Below are 19,738 nucleotides of genomic sequence, written 5' to 3' on the forward strand. Positions count from 1 at the left end.
TATGACTTTTTCGGTTGCTGGATTTTACCATTTTCTTCAGTGTATATTTTTGCCTAGCGACATTAGATCACTGTATGATTTTTGGAGGTGCATTCTTCTCTCTTTTTTCAGCATATAATATATATGTTTAATTTACATGCTGGGCCTGGTCACATGACCTCCTCCTCTTCTATAGAGCCACTTTGGTTGTACATATCATATCTGGGCCATGGCCTCAAGGGATTTTAGGTATTCTGCATCCCTTAGCTCACCTGATGGCACCTAGAAGAGTTTGGGGTTCCTGCCACAGAGTGCCCTAGACAGTAAGAGGGTAGTAGCACTGCTAGTGTTGACTGAATTGATACGAACATAATCCAATCAGCTAAAGAACGATTGCTTTTGCCAAATCAAGGCTGATCAGTGGCATGTTGATGATCAGGAATGTTTATTGGCCTGTATAAATGATCCTGGGCAGGGATACAAACTACTTTCTTTATGATGAACCAATTAAAATTATAAAGCTTTTCATCAAGAAGTCATGGTCCAAGTAAATTAAGGCCAACAACAATCTATCATTCATTGTGCAACACCCAAGTAGTGATCTCCGAGGCAGAGGTGATACGCATCCTGAAGGGACTTAAGGTCAAAAAGGCACCTGGCCCTGATGGTGTATCTCCAATGTGTCTGAAAGTATGTGCTACCCAGCTTGCCCCTATACTGACAAATATATACAATGTGTCACTGAAAGAGTGCGTTGTACCTCAGTGTTGGAAAAATTCCACAATTATCCCTGTCCCCAAGAAAGTGGGATCCTCTGAGTTGAACGACTATAGACCAGTAGCACTCACATCGGTAGCTATGAAAGTCTTCAAAAGAATTATGATGTCCCACCTGATAAAATTCACGCAGAAGCTATGGGACCCGCTTCAGTTTGCCTATAAGGAGAATCATTCGGCAAACGACACTGTCAATCTGGCACTGAAGTACATTTTGGATCATACAGATGAACTGCACTCATATGTCCGGATTCTTTTCATGGACTTTAGCTCAGCGTTCAATACCATTGATCCGAATTTACTTCATAAGAAAATGGTAGCTCTTGGAGTCCCTCTCAACTTATGCTTGTGGATTTATAACTTCCTGACAGCCAGGATACAGAGTGTAAAAGTTGGACCATTCACTTCGGACACCTTGGTCACAAACATCAGGGCACCTCAGGGGTGTGTTTTGTCCCCGTTACTGTTTTCTCTCTATACGAATAATTGCATCTCTTCAGCAGACTCAGTAAAAATCTTGAAATTTGCCGATGATATGACACTGATTGGTCTCATCAGGGGAAATGCTGAAGACTTGTATCGGAGTGAGGTGGAAAGAATATGTGACTGGTGTAAAGCCAATAATCTTGTACTCAACACTAAAAAAACTGTTGAGATGGTTGTGGATTTTAGGAAAGATCAACATGAGATACTTCCAATCTACATCCATGACGAAGTGGTTCTTAGGGTCACAGAGACCAAATTCCTTGGTGTTATCATCTCTCATGATCTTAAATGGGGGAAAAACGTGGATGCTGTTATAAGAAAAGCACAACAGAGGATGTTCTTCCTGCGTCAGCTGAAAAGATATGGTTTGTCTAAGAATCTGCTGATCTTATTCTTTAATGCTGTCATCAGATCTGTGATTTGTTCCTCTCTGATAGACTGGTATGGGGGAGCCACTGCGCATGACAATCTCCGCTTACAAAGGACTTTCAGAACAGCAGAGAGAATTATAGGTTCCCCCCTGCCTAAAATCCAGGATCTTTATGATAAGAGTATTCGATCCCACGCATTGAAAATTTCATCCGATCCCTCTCACCCGGGACACTCCTCATTCCAACTACTCCCTTCAGAGTCCCCAAATGCAGCACCAACCGCCATATGAACAGCTTCTATCCACTCTCTGTTCAACAATTAAATCGTCATGTGTAGACTATATACTGTATCTGTCTTGTTAGATGTTACTTGTTGTATCTGTTGTTATATATTATGTTGCCTCTTTGCCACAAAGAATTCCTTGTATATATGTAATATGTACTTGGCGATAATAAATTTGATTGATTGATTGATTGATTGATTGATTAAGGAGAGTCCCATACAATCTGGAGCAATTTCAATAAAAGAAAAGATGATGAAAGGGACCTTCTGCTACCATTGAGCTGGACATCGTCAGCAGGACCAGGCTGTCCACAAATCTAATTGTTCCGAGCAAAGCAGCAAACCCTAGTTTAAGCAGAAGGAAATGACTGCCTGTATCAACAAATAAACAGTCAAGCAACAGAAGGCATTTATTTATCATGTGGCTCCAAGTGCACAAATGGTATGTTCTGCTAGACCCAAAGGAAGGTATGAGGCAGAGAGGACAGAAAAATGCAAGATGACCATCTGTGCCTCCAGTGTTACAGATTGCCATCCACAGCTTGCAGAGCACTTCTGTCTCCCTCAACCTGGTAGTGCAAAATGTCATCATACATCAACACACATGACAGAAACCACTCGTGCACAATGCAAATATTTCTGAGCCGCATCTATCTGTTTTCTATGTACATGTGTTTATTCTGCAATTATATACTCTAATTTTAACAATGAATATATAAAGTTGTGGATTGTATATTTTAGTATTATTATTATTTTATGAATACCTATAACTTTTTTTTCTTTTCTTTTACAGATGGTTATACAACAGACGACATAGAGTTCTACTGGAATGGAGGAGATAAAGCAATCACAGGAGTGGAAAAGATCGAGCTGCCTCAATTTTCAATTGTTGATTACAAGATGGTGTCAAAGAAAGTTGTCTTCTCCACTGGTAAGAATTCACCACGTTGGCAGTAATACTGGGGTAGGCCAAGTCCCATCTAGGTGTAGCCATAGTGGCAGCCGGAGATTGAGGAAACCAACACTAGATGTGGTTCTGTAGAGGAAGACTATACAGTAAATAGTGTAGTGCCTACAGTGAGGGTCCTTCATCTTGCAGAAGACCTTCTATATGGCACTACCATACATCATTTGCTGCTTTTGGGGGATTTAATAATTCTGATTGCACCCTTGATGTCTTGTTATTATTTTCAGGTTCGTATCCTAGATTGTCATTGAGTTTTCGTCTTAAAAGAAACATTGGCTACTTCATTCTGCAGACATACATGCCTTCCACACTGATTACTATTCTGTCCTGGGTATCTTTCTGGATCAACTATGATGCATCAGCTGCAAGAGTTGCTTTAGGTAATTTTCTATGCATTAAAAATGAAGCACAGATTGTGATATATAAAAACTAATATGTATGCACACATATTGAGGATAACATAATTTAGCATTGATATACACCATAGAGAGGAGTCTCATTTCTTTAGGCACTATACAACACTAAAGTGGTAAAGACTACAGGTACGAATTGAAATTGTCATTTTATGTGGTATATTCACTTACAGTCTTGAATATTATCTTACAAACAAAATGTTTAATTTCTTACTGAACAAGGCACCATAAACATTAGATTAAAGTCAGCCAAAACTGTGAGTATGACAAGACCCGATGACTATCTAACGCAGTGTTTCTCAACTCCAATCTTCAAGACCCACCAACAGGTCAAGTTTTCAGGATATCCTTAGCATTGCACAGGTGATTTCAACACCTGCTTAAGCATTAATTCCATCACCTGTGCAATACTAAGAAAATCCTGAAAACATGACCTGTTGGTGGGTCTTGAGGACTGGAGTTGAGAAACACTGATCTAATGTTTATAGTGATGTTCCAAGTTTGCCCTAAGTTGTTGGAAAAAAGAAGGATTGAGTTGTTGAATTTGAACATGCCAAATCTGATGACCTTAGCGTAGATAATCAGTCACCAGAAATGACTTACAAGCAAGCACGTGTATGGGAGATTGGAAGGAAGAGCCTTCAGCCAGAAAGCGTGCCATATATCATTTGCCAATGACAGGTTAAGATCTCATCCTGTAACATCAGCGAAGCTTTTGCTAAAGTTTGGTTTGAGAAAGGGATTCTTGATCTAATCGGAAAGGTTCTCATTAAATCGTTGGTTCGCTGTATTTACTACGGTAAAAGTAATAATTTCTGGATAAGGTCACCCCCATTCTGTTGTGCATCACCACTGCTCAGAGACAGCTTGTGGGCATTTATTAATCTAGTGCACCGATTATGCTTGTAGAGCTCAGAGCAAACCAAGCGATTTGTTTAGTCGACAAAAGCGTAATACGGCAGGACTTGCACCACAAATTAAAAAATCCATTATTTTTAATATTTTTAGTGTGAATCCATTATGGTGTTACAGGCATATTCATGCAAATTGTCTCTTCAGAGAGGAAGAGGACTAGAACGCTAGTGCCACCTATTGGAAGTAGCAATCCTAAAAGTCAATGTCAACCCTTTAACGAGCCTTGTTACATGACTTAGGATAAAGGCCAAAACCAGAATCTCAATTTGCAGACACTGTGTTTCGGGGTACTGCCCCTCGTCAGTGCAAAGTGTGAGATCTGGTTTGGCTGTGTGAGAGGCGTCTGACCGATATCCAAAAAGTATCGCTTCTCCTTGCGGAAAATTACATGCTAAGCATGCGGAGATGAGGAGACTTAAAGCCGCAATGCTCCTCTGGGAATTATGCAAATTGTCTCTTCAGAGAGGAAGAGGACTGGAACTCTTGTGCCACCTATTGGAAGTAGCAATCCTAAAAGTCAATGTCGACCCTTTAACGAGCCTTGTTACACGACTTAGGATAAAAGCCAAAACCAGAATCTCAATTTACAGACACTGTGTTTCGGGATAATGCCCCTAGCCAGTACAAAGTGTGAGCATTGCGGCTTTGTCTCCTCATCTCGGCATGCTTAGCATGTCATTCTCCGCAAGGAGAAACAATACTTCAGGCATATTCATCTAACGTATTTTGTGCCCATTGGACCCTTAAGCTACATTCACATGTTTGGTCAGTATTTAACAACAATATTTATCAGCCTAAACCAAGAGTGGTTGAAAAATGTCAAAGTGGTGACGTGTTTCTAATACCTGTATACCATAATTTTCCTCTTACTGTTGCACTCCAGGTTTTGGCTTGCAAATACTAAACATGTGAACGTGGACTTACTCATACCTCATATCCATGAGTAAGCGTCTGAGGGACTCGAAACACATCAGTGAATATAATGTACCACTTTTCAATAACTTTACAATTATAAGATTGGATTATTAATTTTCCAATGTGTGGGATCTGCTTTTATCAAGAAGTATCTGCTGTTTGTAGCCACCATTCATGCATAGAGTTATAGTATGACTCTGTCTTGGAATAGCAATGGTCATGCTTACATTCTTAAAGGTCTGGGTTGTGCAATTCCTCTGTTATCTTTTCTGAAAATGTATAAATAATCTATGGCCCTCTCCTATAATGTCATTACTGACTGGGGTGTGCAAGGACTCACCTAATTAATGCCTTGTAATCACTGTATGCATTAATGTATGGAGGAGGAACAACACAGAAATCTTGCAAAACTTAGTTATAAGAAAAAGAAAGTTTGTGGAAATTTTTTTAAAACGTTTAATAAAATAAATGTTAGGCGAGTTCATATGTTCACTTGAAACATTTCACAAAGTACCAATTTAGCACTTGTATGTGTACCATTTTACATATGCATGTTAACTAGCCAAAAGCTATGATGGAAAACATATTACAGATTTTGCATATTTAAGGAAATACAATCAGGAGGACATAGTTGGATAATTGGCTTTAAACTAGAATGTTACCTAGAGAAATATATGAATTTATTACACATTGTAAACTTGTCTTCCAGGAATAACCACTGTGCTGACAATGACAACCATCAGCACCCATCTCAGAGAGACCCTACCAAAGATCCCTTATGTCAAAGCTATTGATATCTATTTGATGGGATGCTTTGTATTTGTATTTTTGGCATTGCTGGAATATGCTTTTGTAAACTACATCTTCTTTGGAAAAGGCCCACAACTCCAGAAGAAAGCAGCAGAAAAGGCGGAAAAAGCGACTAATGAAAAAAACAAACTGGAAATGAACAAAGTTCAGGTGATAAGAAACAATAAATTGAATTTTTACAGTTCATGGTTCTCAATGAATGGTGACGAAAGCATATGTGCACATACCGTACATAGATATTTAAAAATATGAACATTTATTTCTGCTATAACCTTTCTCTGCTTCAAAATATTAGGCTAACCAATACTCACCTATATTCAGCGAACAGGAATAACTGGTGGGGGGGGTAAATTAGTGAATATTACCTTGGAAAAAGAAAAAAAGGATTTCTGCTTTTACTACTGGAGAAGAAATTGCAAATGACAAGGTGCAGCTTGAAATTAAATGGCTATTCCCAAAATCGAAATAGATTTCACAACAGCCTATATAGATTTTTAATAAAGTGTGCCAAATTAAGTATTTTACAAATTTTTATAGTTGAGTAGTACTTACTTCCTAGCGATGAATCCCTCCAGGCTATATTTACAATCTGCTGCCATTGGAACCGTCCTTCTGTAGGTTCCAATGTCTCAGGTCTATATTGCAGGTATCCTGTCTTCTATAGCTGAGCACACTCTCACTCTGATGCGCGCTCACAGCTGTGTTCTCCTTCAGTGATTCATGGAACTCTGCATGCAAGGTTCATTCAACAGATTTTTGAGCCGGCTAAAACCTCAGTTTAACTGTACTGTGGTGAGCCACCTGCACTTGACAGAGAAAACCATGCATGCGCAGTGTTAGACAGTGTTTTTTGAGGAGGCTGCTTTCACGATTATGTTGTTACCTGCAGCGCTGACATCAACTGTATTGTGCTCACACTCGACAGCAGTGCTAATGGTAGTGACTATGCTCCCAAAAATTTAAAATATATGACTATATAGGTACAACTTAAACCAGAAGTTTACATACACTATATATTTGTGTCTACAACCCACAGAAGTTGCTCAGGTAGTGCAGCTCATCCAGGATGGCACATCAATACGAGCTGTGACAAGAAGGGTAGCTGTGCCTCTCAGCACAGTGTCCAGAGCATGGAGCCGATACCAGGAGACAGGCCAATACACCAGGAGACATGCACAGGGTGGTAGAAGGGCAATAACCTAGCAGCAGGACCGCCATCTCCTCTTTTGTGCAAGGAGGAACATGAGGAGCAGTGCCAAAGCCATGAAAAATTACCTCCAGGAGACCATGAACATCCATATGTCTGCTCTGTCAGAAACAGACTCCATGAGGGTGTTATATGGGCCCAATGTCCACAAGTGGGAGTTTTGCTTACAGCACAACACTGTGCAGGGCGACTGGCATTTGCCAGAGAACACCAAGACCGGCAGATTCAACATTAGTATACTGTACTCTTCATGGAAGAGAGTAGGTTCACACTGAGCACATGTGACAGACGTGACAGAGTGTGGAGATGTTCTGCCTGTAACATCCACCATGAACAGTTTGACAGTGGGGCAGTATCGGTGTGGGGAGGCATTTAATTACAGGGCCGCACAGCCCTCCATGTACTAGACAGAGGTACCCTGATTGCCATTACGTACCGGGATGAGATCCTCAGACCCATTATGAGACCATGTGCAGTGGGCCCTAAGTTCCTTCCGATGCCTGACAATGCTAGGCCTCATGTGGTTTAAGTGTGTCATTAGTTCCTCCATGATCAAGGTATTGATGCTACGTACTGGCCTGCCCATTTCCCAGACTTGAATCCAATAGGGCACATCTGGGACATCATGTCTCGATGCACCACAGACTGTACAGGAGTTGACTGATGGTTTAATCCAGGTCTGGGAGGAGATCCCTCAAGAGGACATCTGCCACCTCATTAGGAGCATGCCCAGGACTTATAGGGAGGTCATACAGGTACGTGGAGGCCACACACACTACTGAGCATCATTTCCTTGTCTTGCGGCATTTCTACTAAAGATCAGCCTGCAATTTGATTTTCTACTTTGACTTTGAATATCATTCCGAATCCAGAGCTCTATGGGATATTAATTTTGACTTCCCTTGATCATTCTTATGTTTTATTTCTCTCAATGCTTTCCGCTATGTAATGAATAAAGATTTGCAACTGAAATATTTCATTCAGTGATGTCTAGGATGTAGTATTTTAGTGTTCCCTTTATTTTTTATATATATACTGTAAATATATATATATATATATACAATATATATACCGTATGTACACAGAGGATGGAATAAATATTGAACACATCACCAATTCTCCAAGTAAATATATTTATTAAGGTGCAATTGACATGAAATTCTCACTAGATGTCTGTAACAACACATACAATCCACACAGGCAAAGAAATCAAAATGTAGTGTCCATAAATTAAGTTAGGGAAAAGTATTGAAAATATACTGAAATCTAATACTTCGTATAAAAGCCTTTGTTGATGATCGCTTTAAGATGCCTCTTATATGGAGAAACTAGTCACATGCATTGCTCAGATGTGATTTTGTCCCATTCTTCCACAAACAATCTTTAAATTCTGAAGGTTCCATGAGCTACTTTTATGAACTCTCAGCTTTAGTTCTTTCCATAAATGTTCTATTGAATTCAGGTCAGGTGATTGTCTGGGCCATTCTAGCAGCTTTATATTATTTCTCTGAAACCAATTGAGAGTTTTTTTTGGCTTTGTGTTATTGATCAATGTATTGCTGAAATGTCCACGCTCATTTCACTTTCATTATCTTGGTAGATGGCAGCAGATTTTTATTAAGAATATCTTGGTACATTTGTCCATTCATCCTTCCTTCAATTAAATGAAGTTTGGAAGTACTGTATGTGAAAAACAGGCCCACACCATGATTTTCCCACATCCAAACTTCACTGTTTGTAAGGTGTTTTTGGGTTGATATGCAGTGCCTTTTGCCTTCCAAACATGGTGTGTATTATGGCAGCCAAAGAGTTCAATTTTGGTCACGCTTGACCAGACTATATTCTCCCAGTACTTCACTGGCTTCGCTAGCTTGTCTAAATGTTGTTGAGAAAACTTTAAACGCCCTTGAACATGCTTTTTGTTCAGCAATGGAGTCTTGCGTGGTGAGCGTGCATACAGGCCATTGAGGTTGAGTGCAGTACTTATTGTTTTCTTTGAAACAATTGTATCTGCTGATTCCAGGTCTTTCTGTAGCTCTTCACAGGTGGTCCTTGGCTCTTGGACAACTCTGCTGATAATTCTTTTCACTCCTATGTCAGAAATCCTGCAGGGAGCACCTGGTCATGGCCGGTTTATGGTGAAATGATGTTCTTTCCACTTCCAGATTATGACCCCAACAGTGCTCACTGGAACCTACAGTAGTTTAGAAATTCTTCTGTAAACAATGTCATCCGTATGTTTTGCAACAATAAGGTTGCAAATTTCTTGAGGCAGTTCACTTGTTTTACCCATCATGAGATGTTTCTTGTGTGGCACCTTGGTAATAAGACACCTTTTTATAGGCCATCAGTTGAACCAGCTGATTTTATTTTTCAGGATTGCGTTATAATTACTGATAGACTTCAGCTGGTGTTATGACTTTCCATGGCTTTTTGCATCTCTCTTTCTTTTTGTGCTCAATACATCTTCCCTGTGTCAGTGGACAACTATGGTATGGTTGCTTTGACTGTATGGATTGGATGGGTTGTTACCGACACATCTGGTCAAAATTTCATGTCAATAGCACCTTCAGAAATATATTTACTTAGAAAATTGGTGATGATTTCAATACTTATTTCACTTGCTCTATCTATATACAGTATATATTATATGTATACATATATAGTTATATTATATATATATATATATGCACAGTATATATATCATTTTATTATGGAACAAGAGGTTTGATCATTCTGCTCTGTGCAGCTGAATGCACAGAGGGGCAAAAGCACAAAAGCAGATGAAAAGAGAAACAAAGGTACAAGTAAGAAACCTAATTTTGGGCTTAGTCTGTATAGTTCTGCTGGTGCTGTACTCAACACTTTGTCTAATTGTTGGAGGTGCTAAATGGTGCTTCTTGTATGCCCTAATAATTTTGAAAATGAATATACTAAACCATAAAACTGAGCCAGCCGAGAGAACTTTGGAAATGTTATTAGATAGTTAGTGTTGAGCATTCCGATACCGCAAGTATCGGGTATCGGCCGATACTTGCTGTATCGGAATTCCGATACCGACTTCCGATATTTTTTCAATATCGGAATTCGGCATCGGAATCGGAAGTTCAAAGTTGATTGACAGACTGACGTCATCATGATGCGCGGTGTGTGCGCATCATGATGCGCCGTCATTTCGGGCCTTCCGGGGGTCTCTGCCGGCCTGCCGGGGGGCTGTGCCGGCCTGCCGGGGGGCTGTGTGGACTGCCCGGGGTCTGTACCGGCCTGCCGGGGGGCTGTGCCGGCCTGCCGGTGGTCTGTGCACCCTGTGGGGGTCTGTACCGGCCTGCCGGGGGGCTGTGCCGGCCTGCCGGTGGTCTGTGCACCCTGTGGGGGTCTGTACCGGCCTGCCGGGGGGGCTGTGCCGGCCTGCCGGGGGGCTGTGCACCCTGTGGGGGTCTGTACCGGCCTGCCGGGGGGCTGTGCCGGCCTGCCGGGGGGCTGTGCTGATGTCCGGGGGTCTGTGCAAGCATCGTCCGATGGGACTACAAGTCCCATCGGGCGATGCCTGCTACCATGACAGTGATTGACACATTAGCCAATGATGGGACAGTAGTAGTCCCATCATCCGGCTAATGTGTTAAATGTTAAAAAAAAAAAAAAAAAAAAAAAAAAAATACTACATACATACTACATGCATGCTACATACATACTACATATATACTACATACATACTACATACATGCTACATACATACTACATGCATGCTACATACATACTACATGCATGCTACATACATACTACATGCTAACATACATACCACATACTACATACATACTACATATATACGACATGCATGCTACATACATACTACATGCTACATACATACCACATACATACTACATACATGCTACATACTACATACATACTACATACATGCTACATACATGCTACATACTACATACATACTACATACATACTACATACATACTACATGCATGCTACATGCATGCTACATGCATGCTACATACATACTACATGCATGCTACATACATACTACATGCTTGCTACATACATACTACATGCTACATACATACCACATACATACTACATACATACTACATACATACTACATACATACTACATACATACCACATACATACTACATACATACTACATATATACTACATGCATGCTACATACATACTACATATATACTACATGCATGCTACATACATACTACATATATACTACATGCATGCTACATACATACTACATACATACTACATGCTACATACATACCACATATATACTACATACATACAATACATTCATACAATACATACATAGACATACAGTACATATAACATAGAGTAACATACTTACCAATACTTGTCACATTGTTCCCCGAAGCCATTGTCTTTTCCGGAATAAATATTAACATAACAAACCACAAAAATACTCACCCACGATCCGAAGCAGTCCACGACTGTGTCCCACGACGATCTTGGGTAGAGAACTGCAGCATCAGATGATGCTGCCGTTCTCTACGGGCTGCAGGAATCCAATGACGGAAGGTAGGTATCCTTCCGCACTGTATTCCTCCGCCACTTAAAAAAAAAAAAGTCCCTAGTCTCACTTTATGCCATTGCTGCGTGGGAAATTCCCACACAGCAATGGCATAAAGTGAGACTAGGGACTTTTTTTTTTTTAAGTGGCGGAGGAATACAGTGCGGAAGGATACCTACCTTCCGTCATTGGATTCCTGCAGCCCGTAGAGAACGGCAGCATCAGCTGATGCTGCCGTTCTCTACCCAAGATCGTCGTGGGACACACTCGTGGACTGCTTCGGATCGTGGGTGAGTATTTTTGTGGTTTGTTATGTTAATATTTATTCCGGAAAAGACAATGGCTTCGGGGAACAATGTGACAAGTATTGGTAAGTATGTTACTCTATGTTATATGTACTGTATGTCTATGTATGTATTGTATGAATGTATTGTATGTAGTATGTATGTAGTATATATGTGGTATGTATGTAGCATGTAGTATGTATGTAGTATGTATGTAGCATGCAGTATGTATGTAGCATGCATGTAGTATATATGTAGTATGTATGTAGCATGTAGTATGTATGTAGCATGCATGTAGTATATATGTAGTATGTATGTAGCATGTAGTATGTATGTAGCATGCATGTAGTATATATGTAGTATGTATCATGTAGTATGTATGTAGCATGCATGTAGTATATATGTAGTATGTAGCATGTAGTATGTATGTAGCATGCATGTAGTATGTATGTAGCATGCATGTAGTATGTATGTGGTATGTATGTAGCATGTAGTATGTATGTAGCATGCATGTAGTATATATGTGGTATGTATGTAGCATGTAGTATGTATGTAGTATGTATGTGGTATGTATGTAGCATGCATGTAGTATATATGTAGTATATATGTAGTATGTATGTTGCATGTAGTATTTATGTAGTATGAATGTAGCATGTATGTAGTATGTAGTATGAATGTAGCATGTATGTAGTATGCATGTTGTATGTATGTAGCATGTAATTTTTTTTTTTTTTTTTTACATTTAACACATTAGCCGGATGATGGGACTACTACTGTCCCATCATTGGCTAATGTGTCAATCACTGTCATGGTAGCAGGCATCGCCCGATGGGACTTGTAGTCCCATCGGACGATGCCTGCACAGACCACCGGCAGGCCGGCACAGCCCCCCGGCAGGCCGGCACAGCCCCCCGGAGCCTGCACAGCCCCCCGGCAGGCCGGCACAGCCCCCCGGAGCCTGCACAGCCCCCCGGCAGGCCGGCACAGCCCCCCGGAGCCTGCACAGCCCCCCGGCAGGCCGGCACAGCCCACCGGAGCCGGCACAGCCCCCCGGCAGGCCGGCACAGCCCCCCGGCAGGCCGGCACAGACCACCGGAGCCTGCACAGACCCCCTGGCAGGCCGGCACAGCCCCCCGAAAGGCCCGTACAGACCCCAGAGAGGCTGTACAAGGGCAGGAAAGGGTTTTTCTTATTCCGATACCGGAAGTCCCATAGACTTGAATGGGACTTCCGGTATCGGAATCGGCGATACCGATACTTTTTTTAAAGATCGGCCGATACCATCCGATACGATACTTTGAAGTATCGGACGGTATCGCTCAACTCTATAGATAGTATTTCCTAGTCAAGAACTGCAGTGAAACTCTAAATTCTGTATTTTGAGTCATAAATAAAAAGTCATAGCTATCTTATATTGCATTCCTGGAGAATGGCCTCAGAAAATTATAGGATTTAGCGTTAGCTGTGCACCTAAATTCAATGGTAAAATATAACCCCCTAAAACCTCTTATGAGCATATACAGTGTTGGCCAAAAGTATTGACACCCCTGCAATTCTGTCATATTATACTCAGTTTCTTCCTGAAAATGATTGCAAACACAAATTCTTTGGTATTATTATCTTCATTTAATTTGTCTTAAATGAAAAAACACAAAAGAGAATGAAGCAAAATGGAAAACATTGATAATTTCACACAAAACTCCAAAAATGGGCCGGACAAAAGTATCGGCACCCTCAGCCTAATACTTGGTTGCACAACCTTTAGCCAAAATAACTGCGACCAACCGCTTCCGGTAACCATCAATGAGTTTCTTACAATGCTCTGCTGGAATTTTAGATCATTCTTCTTTGGCAAACTGCTCCAGGTCCCTGATATTTGAAGGGTGCCTTCTCCAAACTGCCATTTTTAGATCTCTCTACAGGTGTTCTATGGGATTCAGGTCTGGACTCATTGCTGGCCACCTTAGAAGACTCCAGTGCTTTCTCTCAAACCATTTTCTAGTGCTTTTTGAAGTGTATTTTGGGTCATTGTCCTGCTGGAAGACCCATGACCTCTGAGGGAGACCCAGCTTTCTCACACTGGGCCCTACATTATGCTACAAAATTTGTTGGTAGTCTTCAGACTTCATAATGCCATGCACACGGTCAAGCAGTCCAGTGCCAGAGGCAGCAAAGCAACCCCAAAACATCAGGGAACCTCCGCCATGTTTGAATGTAGGGACCGTGTTCTTTTCTTTGAATGCCTCTTTTTTTCTCCTGTAAACTCTATGTTGATGCCTTTGCCCAAAAAGCTCTACTTTTGTCTCATCTGACCAGAGAACATTCTTCCAAAACATTTTAGGCTTTTTCAGGTAAGTTTTGGCAAACTCCAGCCTGGCTTTTTTATGTCTCGGGGTAAGAAGTGGGGTCTTCCTGGGTCTCCTACCATACAGTCCCTTTTTATTCAGATGCCGATGGATAGTACGGGTGGATACTGTTGTACCCTTGGACTGCAGGGCAGCTTGAACTTGTTTGGATGTTAGTCGAGGTTCTTTAACCAACATCCGCACAATCTTGCGTTGAAATCTCTTGATAATTTTTCTTTTCCGTCCACATCTAGGGAGGTTAGCCACAGTGCCATGGGCTTTAAACTTCTTGATGACACTGCGCACGGTAGACACAGGAACATTCAGGTCTTTGTAGATGGACTTTTAGCCTTGATATTGCTCATGCTTCCTCACAATTGGTTTCTCAAGTCCTCAGACAGTTCTTTGGTCTTCTTTCTTTTCTCCATGCTCAATGTGGTACACACAAGGACACAGGACAGAGGTTGAGTCAACTTTAATCCATGTCAACTGGCTGCAAGTGTGATTTAGCTATTGCCAACACCTGTTAGGTGCCACAGGTAAGTTACAGGTGCTCTTAATTACAGAAATTAGAGAAGCATCACATGATTTTTCGAACAGTGCCAATACTTTTGTCCACCCTCTTTTTTATGTTTGGTGTGGAATTATATCCAACTTGGCTTTAGGACAATTCTTTTTGTGTTTTTTCATTTAAGACAAATTAAATGAAGATAATAATACCAAAGAATTTGTGTTTGCAATCATTTTCAGGAAGAAACTGAGTATTATCTGACAGAATTGCAGGGGTGTCAATACTTTTGGCCAACACTGTATTCTCAAATTCATTGTTTTTATATATTTTAATGATTGTTTGCTTTTGATCTTACCTCTTCATGTCTACCTCTGGATGTAATCAGTGATGCTTATGCATACATTTGTTCTATTCGAGCACTCAATTTTGATGAGTGTTTTCTGCAGGTGCATCTTTGGCTTGCATTATTCTTTTCTGCTCTTAGACTGGATCCAGGGTCTTTTGAGATGAAGACACGTGAGTCCTTATGACAGTCAGCTTTTTCCCATCTGTTCACTTTATTAGCCTGGTGAACTATAATAAACAAAAAAAATGGAACCTGTAAGTACATTGTAATATAACTAAAGGTGTTTTCTACATGAGAGAACCCCTTCTCACATTCCAATTTAGACCAAAGGGACATAGTAGAGGGGGTCCATTTTTTATGCCCACTTTTGGCAGCATTAAAGATTAGTCTGTCATCATCAATATTCGTCAGCCTGCGCCAGTGACCGGAGATAAACTTTATACCTTCGATCACAGCTGCGTCCCCACACTGTCATTGGACATCATGGGAACCACGGCTGTCTGACCGGTGGTAATGATTTTACCGCCCATCAGAAGCAGTGTTTGCCATGCTGTCATGCACATGACAGAGTGACAGACACCCGGTATTCGGGGGGGCCGAACCCGAACAGTAATACAGACTTCCTGGTGACGTCTGTGTTCGGTGTCCTTGCCCGAACAGTAGGTGTTGAGCATAGACGCTGAACTTTACTTTTCGGATTTCCCCATCTCTAGTGGTGTCCTGATGGATAAACACATTCAGCTGTCCCATGGAAGTGTAGACCATCTAACTTTCATAAAAATGAACAAGTCATGGAACTCCAATGACTTTTGCACCAATGTCGCAGACTGGGCAGACTAGGCGATGGTGTACTTTTCTGTGTGCCGCACTGATTTTGCATTATTGCAGTCTGTAACACCTTTGTCATGGCTTCTGTGCCTGCTGTTGCTACTGCTGCTGATGTTATTAACAAGTGCCTTTGTGGTGCAACAATCAGAAGGTGTGTCCATCGTTGTTATTTTTACAATTTGCCTTTTTTTAAAGCACGTAATATTCCTTCTATTCCTCCTCCTTTTGCTTCCTCCTGAGTCATGTCAAGCCATATTTTTGGTAAATGGAGACTCTTATTCGTGTCTCCTTGTTGTGTGTTACCTGTAGTGGCAGGAGTCTCAGAGCACCTTTATACTATTTCTACTCTGGGGGAATTGATGCCACTTTAGTGGCATGTGCTAATAATTTTTGGAAATGTGGAGACTCCAAGCTGGGTCTCCATCTGGTGGGCTGCTTGTAGTGGAAGGGGTCTCAGAGCGCCAGGCATACACATGTCACTCATCAGACTCTTACTGATCAAGTTGTAAGCTGGAAATGCTGAGCTAGGTCCTGTCCCATCCATCCATGCTACTCATTATAAAAATGTCTACTGTGGGTCAATTGATGTCACTTTTCCAAGTGTCTGACCCTAGTTTTTGGAAATGATTTGACTCGAAGTTGGGTCTCCATCATGTGTGTTGCTTGAATTTGGTATGGCTCAAGCACAGCAGGCCTACACCGGTCCCTCACCCACCTCTAAATGTCAAGTTAATTTCAAAGCTGTAAATGCTGACCCAGACCCTGTCTCATGCATAGCCCATGGCTGACTGCTGCACCATTATAAAATTTCTACTGTGGTTCAATTGATGCCACTTTTCTTGGTGAAGCCCCTTATTTTTGGAAAATGTTTGGATTGCAAGTTGGGTCTCCTTCATGTATGTTGCCTGAATTTGGCAGGGTTACTTCATATACAGTAGATACACAATTAAAGAGACTCCACTGAGAACCCTGAAGACCAAAACTATAGTAAAGTAAACTCTAATATACTTTCCCCACTAAATACGAGAATGCAATCAATCAACAAAATAGATGTGATGTATTTTGTTATTCAAATATAGAACAATTACAAGACAAATATTAAACATGATTGAGAGAACGTGATAGATATAAAGTCCAGACAAGAAGAAATCAAACATGAACCATACATTGGGGTCCGGCTGTTATACTGCAAATGATCTCTTATTCTTGTGAACATTTATCCATGTTACATTGATTCCTGTACTGGTGTTGTATATTTCTTCTATGCAATGTATATATGGAGTACTGTGTACAGTTTTGCACACCGGTGCTCAGGAAGGATATAATGGAACTAGAGCGGAGTACAAAGGAGGGCAACAAAATTAATAAAGGGGATGGGGGAACTACAATACCAAGAGAGATTAGCAAAATTAGGATTATTTATTCTAGAAAAAAGACGACTGAGGGGTGATCTAATAACCATGTATAAGTACAGTGGGGAAAAAAGTAGTCAGCCACCAATTGTGCAAGTTATCCAACTTAAATAGATGAGAGAGGCCTGTAATTGACATCATAGGTAGACCACAACTTTGAGAAAACAAATCCAGAAAATCACCTTGTCTGATTTGGCAAGATTTATTTTGCAAATTATGGTGGAAAATAAGTATTTGGTCATTAACAAACGTTCTTCGCAATATTTTGTTATATATCCTTTGTTGGCAATGACAGAGGTCAAATGTTTTCTGTAAGACTTCACAAGGTGGGCACACACTGTTGCTGGTATGTTGGTCCATTCCTCCATGCAGATCTCCTCTAGAGCAGTGATGTTTTGGGCCCGTCGCTGGGTAACACCGACTTTCAAATCCCTCCGATGGTTTACTTCTCTTTTTAAATTCTTTTTTATTAAATTTTCAAGGAATTAAACAGTGCAAAATAGATGTTGGAGCCATGCATATAACCATAGGGTTGGCAGTATACCTATATATACTTGTAATATTCAAAGATCTACATGGATACCAAATCAACATCTCTAAACAGTATGTTTCGTATGAAACAGACAACATTGTATACAACATAAACTTACAAAGACTTTATGGAAAAGGGAATAAAGAAAGAGATTTGGGAAGAAGGAAGAGTGTGTGAATGGAGCCTTTGGGTCGGGTTAGAGTTTGGCTTGGTGGGGGATCACTGTGAAGAGAAACTCATGGTACATCAGCTTGTTGCTATATCGCTTGTACATGTCTTGAGATTTAGATATTGCAGGCCTGTTTAGTATTTAATATACGGTTAACACGTGAGTAATGTATTTTGGTTTACATAGCTCAAATACTATAGAGAAACAGTTTCCGATATAAATTATAAATGTTTATATAGGAGGACAACCCCAATTTTTTGACTTTGCTCCCTCTATACACCTGAGGCATATCTGTAAGTGCACCATGGGGACCATATCTCTTTAAACTGCAGATGTCTCCTGTGTTCCCAGCTAGTTAGCACCTCTAGCCTATAGAACTGTTCCACCTTTTGTTCCATTGGGAGATTCTTGGTGCCTTGACTGATTTCCACTCAGTTGGCACCAGTATTCTGGCTGAAGCCATTAAATGCCTGAAAAGAGAGAGATTATTTTTAGGCAATGTTCCTGGGAATAAATGAAGAAAGCATACTTCTGAATAAGCTGTTAAAGGGGTCTTTAAAACATGCGAAATACACTTAATAATTTCTGACCTGGATTTTTGGACAGGTCCACCACATATGCAAGTATGTGCCCTTTTCTTTTTGGCATCTCCAGCAGTTTGGATTATAAGTTTTTTTGTATCTGTGGAGTTTATTCGGGGTGATGTGCCATCTGGTGATTAGTTTGCACCCACTTTCTTGTTTGTGCATGCATTTAGAGGAGAGTTTGTGCGATTTCAATACTTCCTTCAAATTTGTGGAGGAGAGTGATATATTCAAGGTTCTTTCCCATTTTTTAATAAATGGGAGGGATTTGGGTCCTCGAATGGATATAATTTGTTTGTACGAAGTGGCCATTATTTTTTTTAGTGGTTTAATCTGGGCAAGAAGTGTTTCAACCCAAGTTAGCTGTCTGTCTTTTCCAGTCCTACATATTATAGGTTTAAAGAGAGTTAAAAATTTATGATAAAGAAAGGGGTTCACAGAGTTAACATTTAATATCTTCATCACCTCCTCCTATGTAGAAATTTGTTCTACTTCTAACCTCCAAAGGTTTTCTATGGGGTTGAGATCTGGAGACTGGCTAGGCCACTCCAGGACCTTCATATGCTTTTTACAAAGCCACTCCTTCATTGCCCTAGCGGCGTGCTTGGGATCATTATCATGCTGAATGACCCATTCACATTTCATCTTCAGTGCCCTTGCTGATGGAAGGAGGTTTGCACTCAAAATCTCACAATACACGGCCCCCGTTCATTCTTTCATGTACACGGATCAGTTGTCCTAGTTCCTTTGCAGAGAAACAGCTCCAAAGCATGATGTTGCCACCCTCATGCTTCATAGTAGGTATGATGTTCTTTGGATGCAACTCAGCATTCTGCTTCCTCCAAACACAACTAGTTTTGTTTCTACCAAACAGTTCTACTTTGGTTTCATCAGATCATATGACATTCTCCCAATACTCTTCTGGATAATCCAAATGCTCGCTAGCAAAATTCAGACATGCCCGGACATGTACTGGCTTAAGCAAGGGGACACATCTGGCACTGCAGTATCTTAGTCCCTGGTGGCATAGTGTGTTACTGATGGTAGCCTTTGTTAC

At 40.8% G+C, this 19,738-nt stretch overlaps 1 protein-coding gene across 1 annotated transcript in view; it reads left to right on the top strand.

Moving 5' to 3' along the window:
* Nucleotides 1–19,738, top strand: part of GABRB1 (gamma-aminobutyric acid type A receptor subunit beta1) — a 694,328-nt gene that overhangs the window by 656,801 nt on the left and 17,789 nt on the right. Inside the window, exons 6-8 of the mRNA XM_073583457.1 lie at nt 2,689–2,826; nt 3,090–3,242; nt 5,815–6,065. Of these exons, the coding sequence (XP_073439558.1) occupies nt 2,689–2,826; nt 3,090–3,242; nt 5,815–6,065 (542 nt within the window). The remainder of the gene's footprint in view (nt 1–2,688; nt 2,827–3,089; nt 3,243–5,814; nt 6,066–19,738) is intronic.

This window comes from Dendrobates tinctorius, unplaced genomic scaffold, assembly GCF_039654945.1.
Source record: "Dendrobates tinctorius isolate UK_male_01 unplaced genomic scaffold, ASM3965494v1 ptg000079l, whole genome shotgun sequence".
In the NCBI taxonomy this organism is placed as follows: Eukaryota; Metazoa; Chordata; class Amphibia; order Anura; family Dendrobatidae; genus Dendrobates; species Dendrobates tinctorius.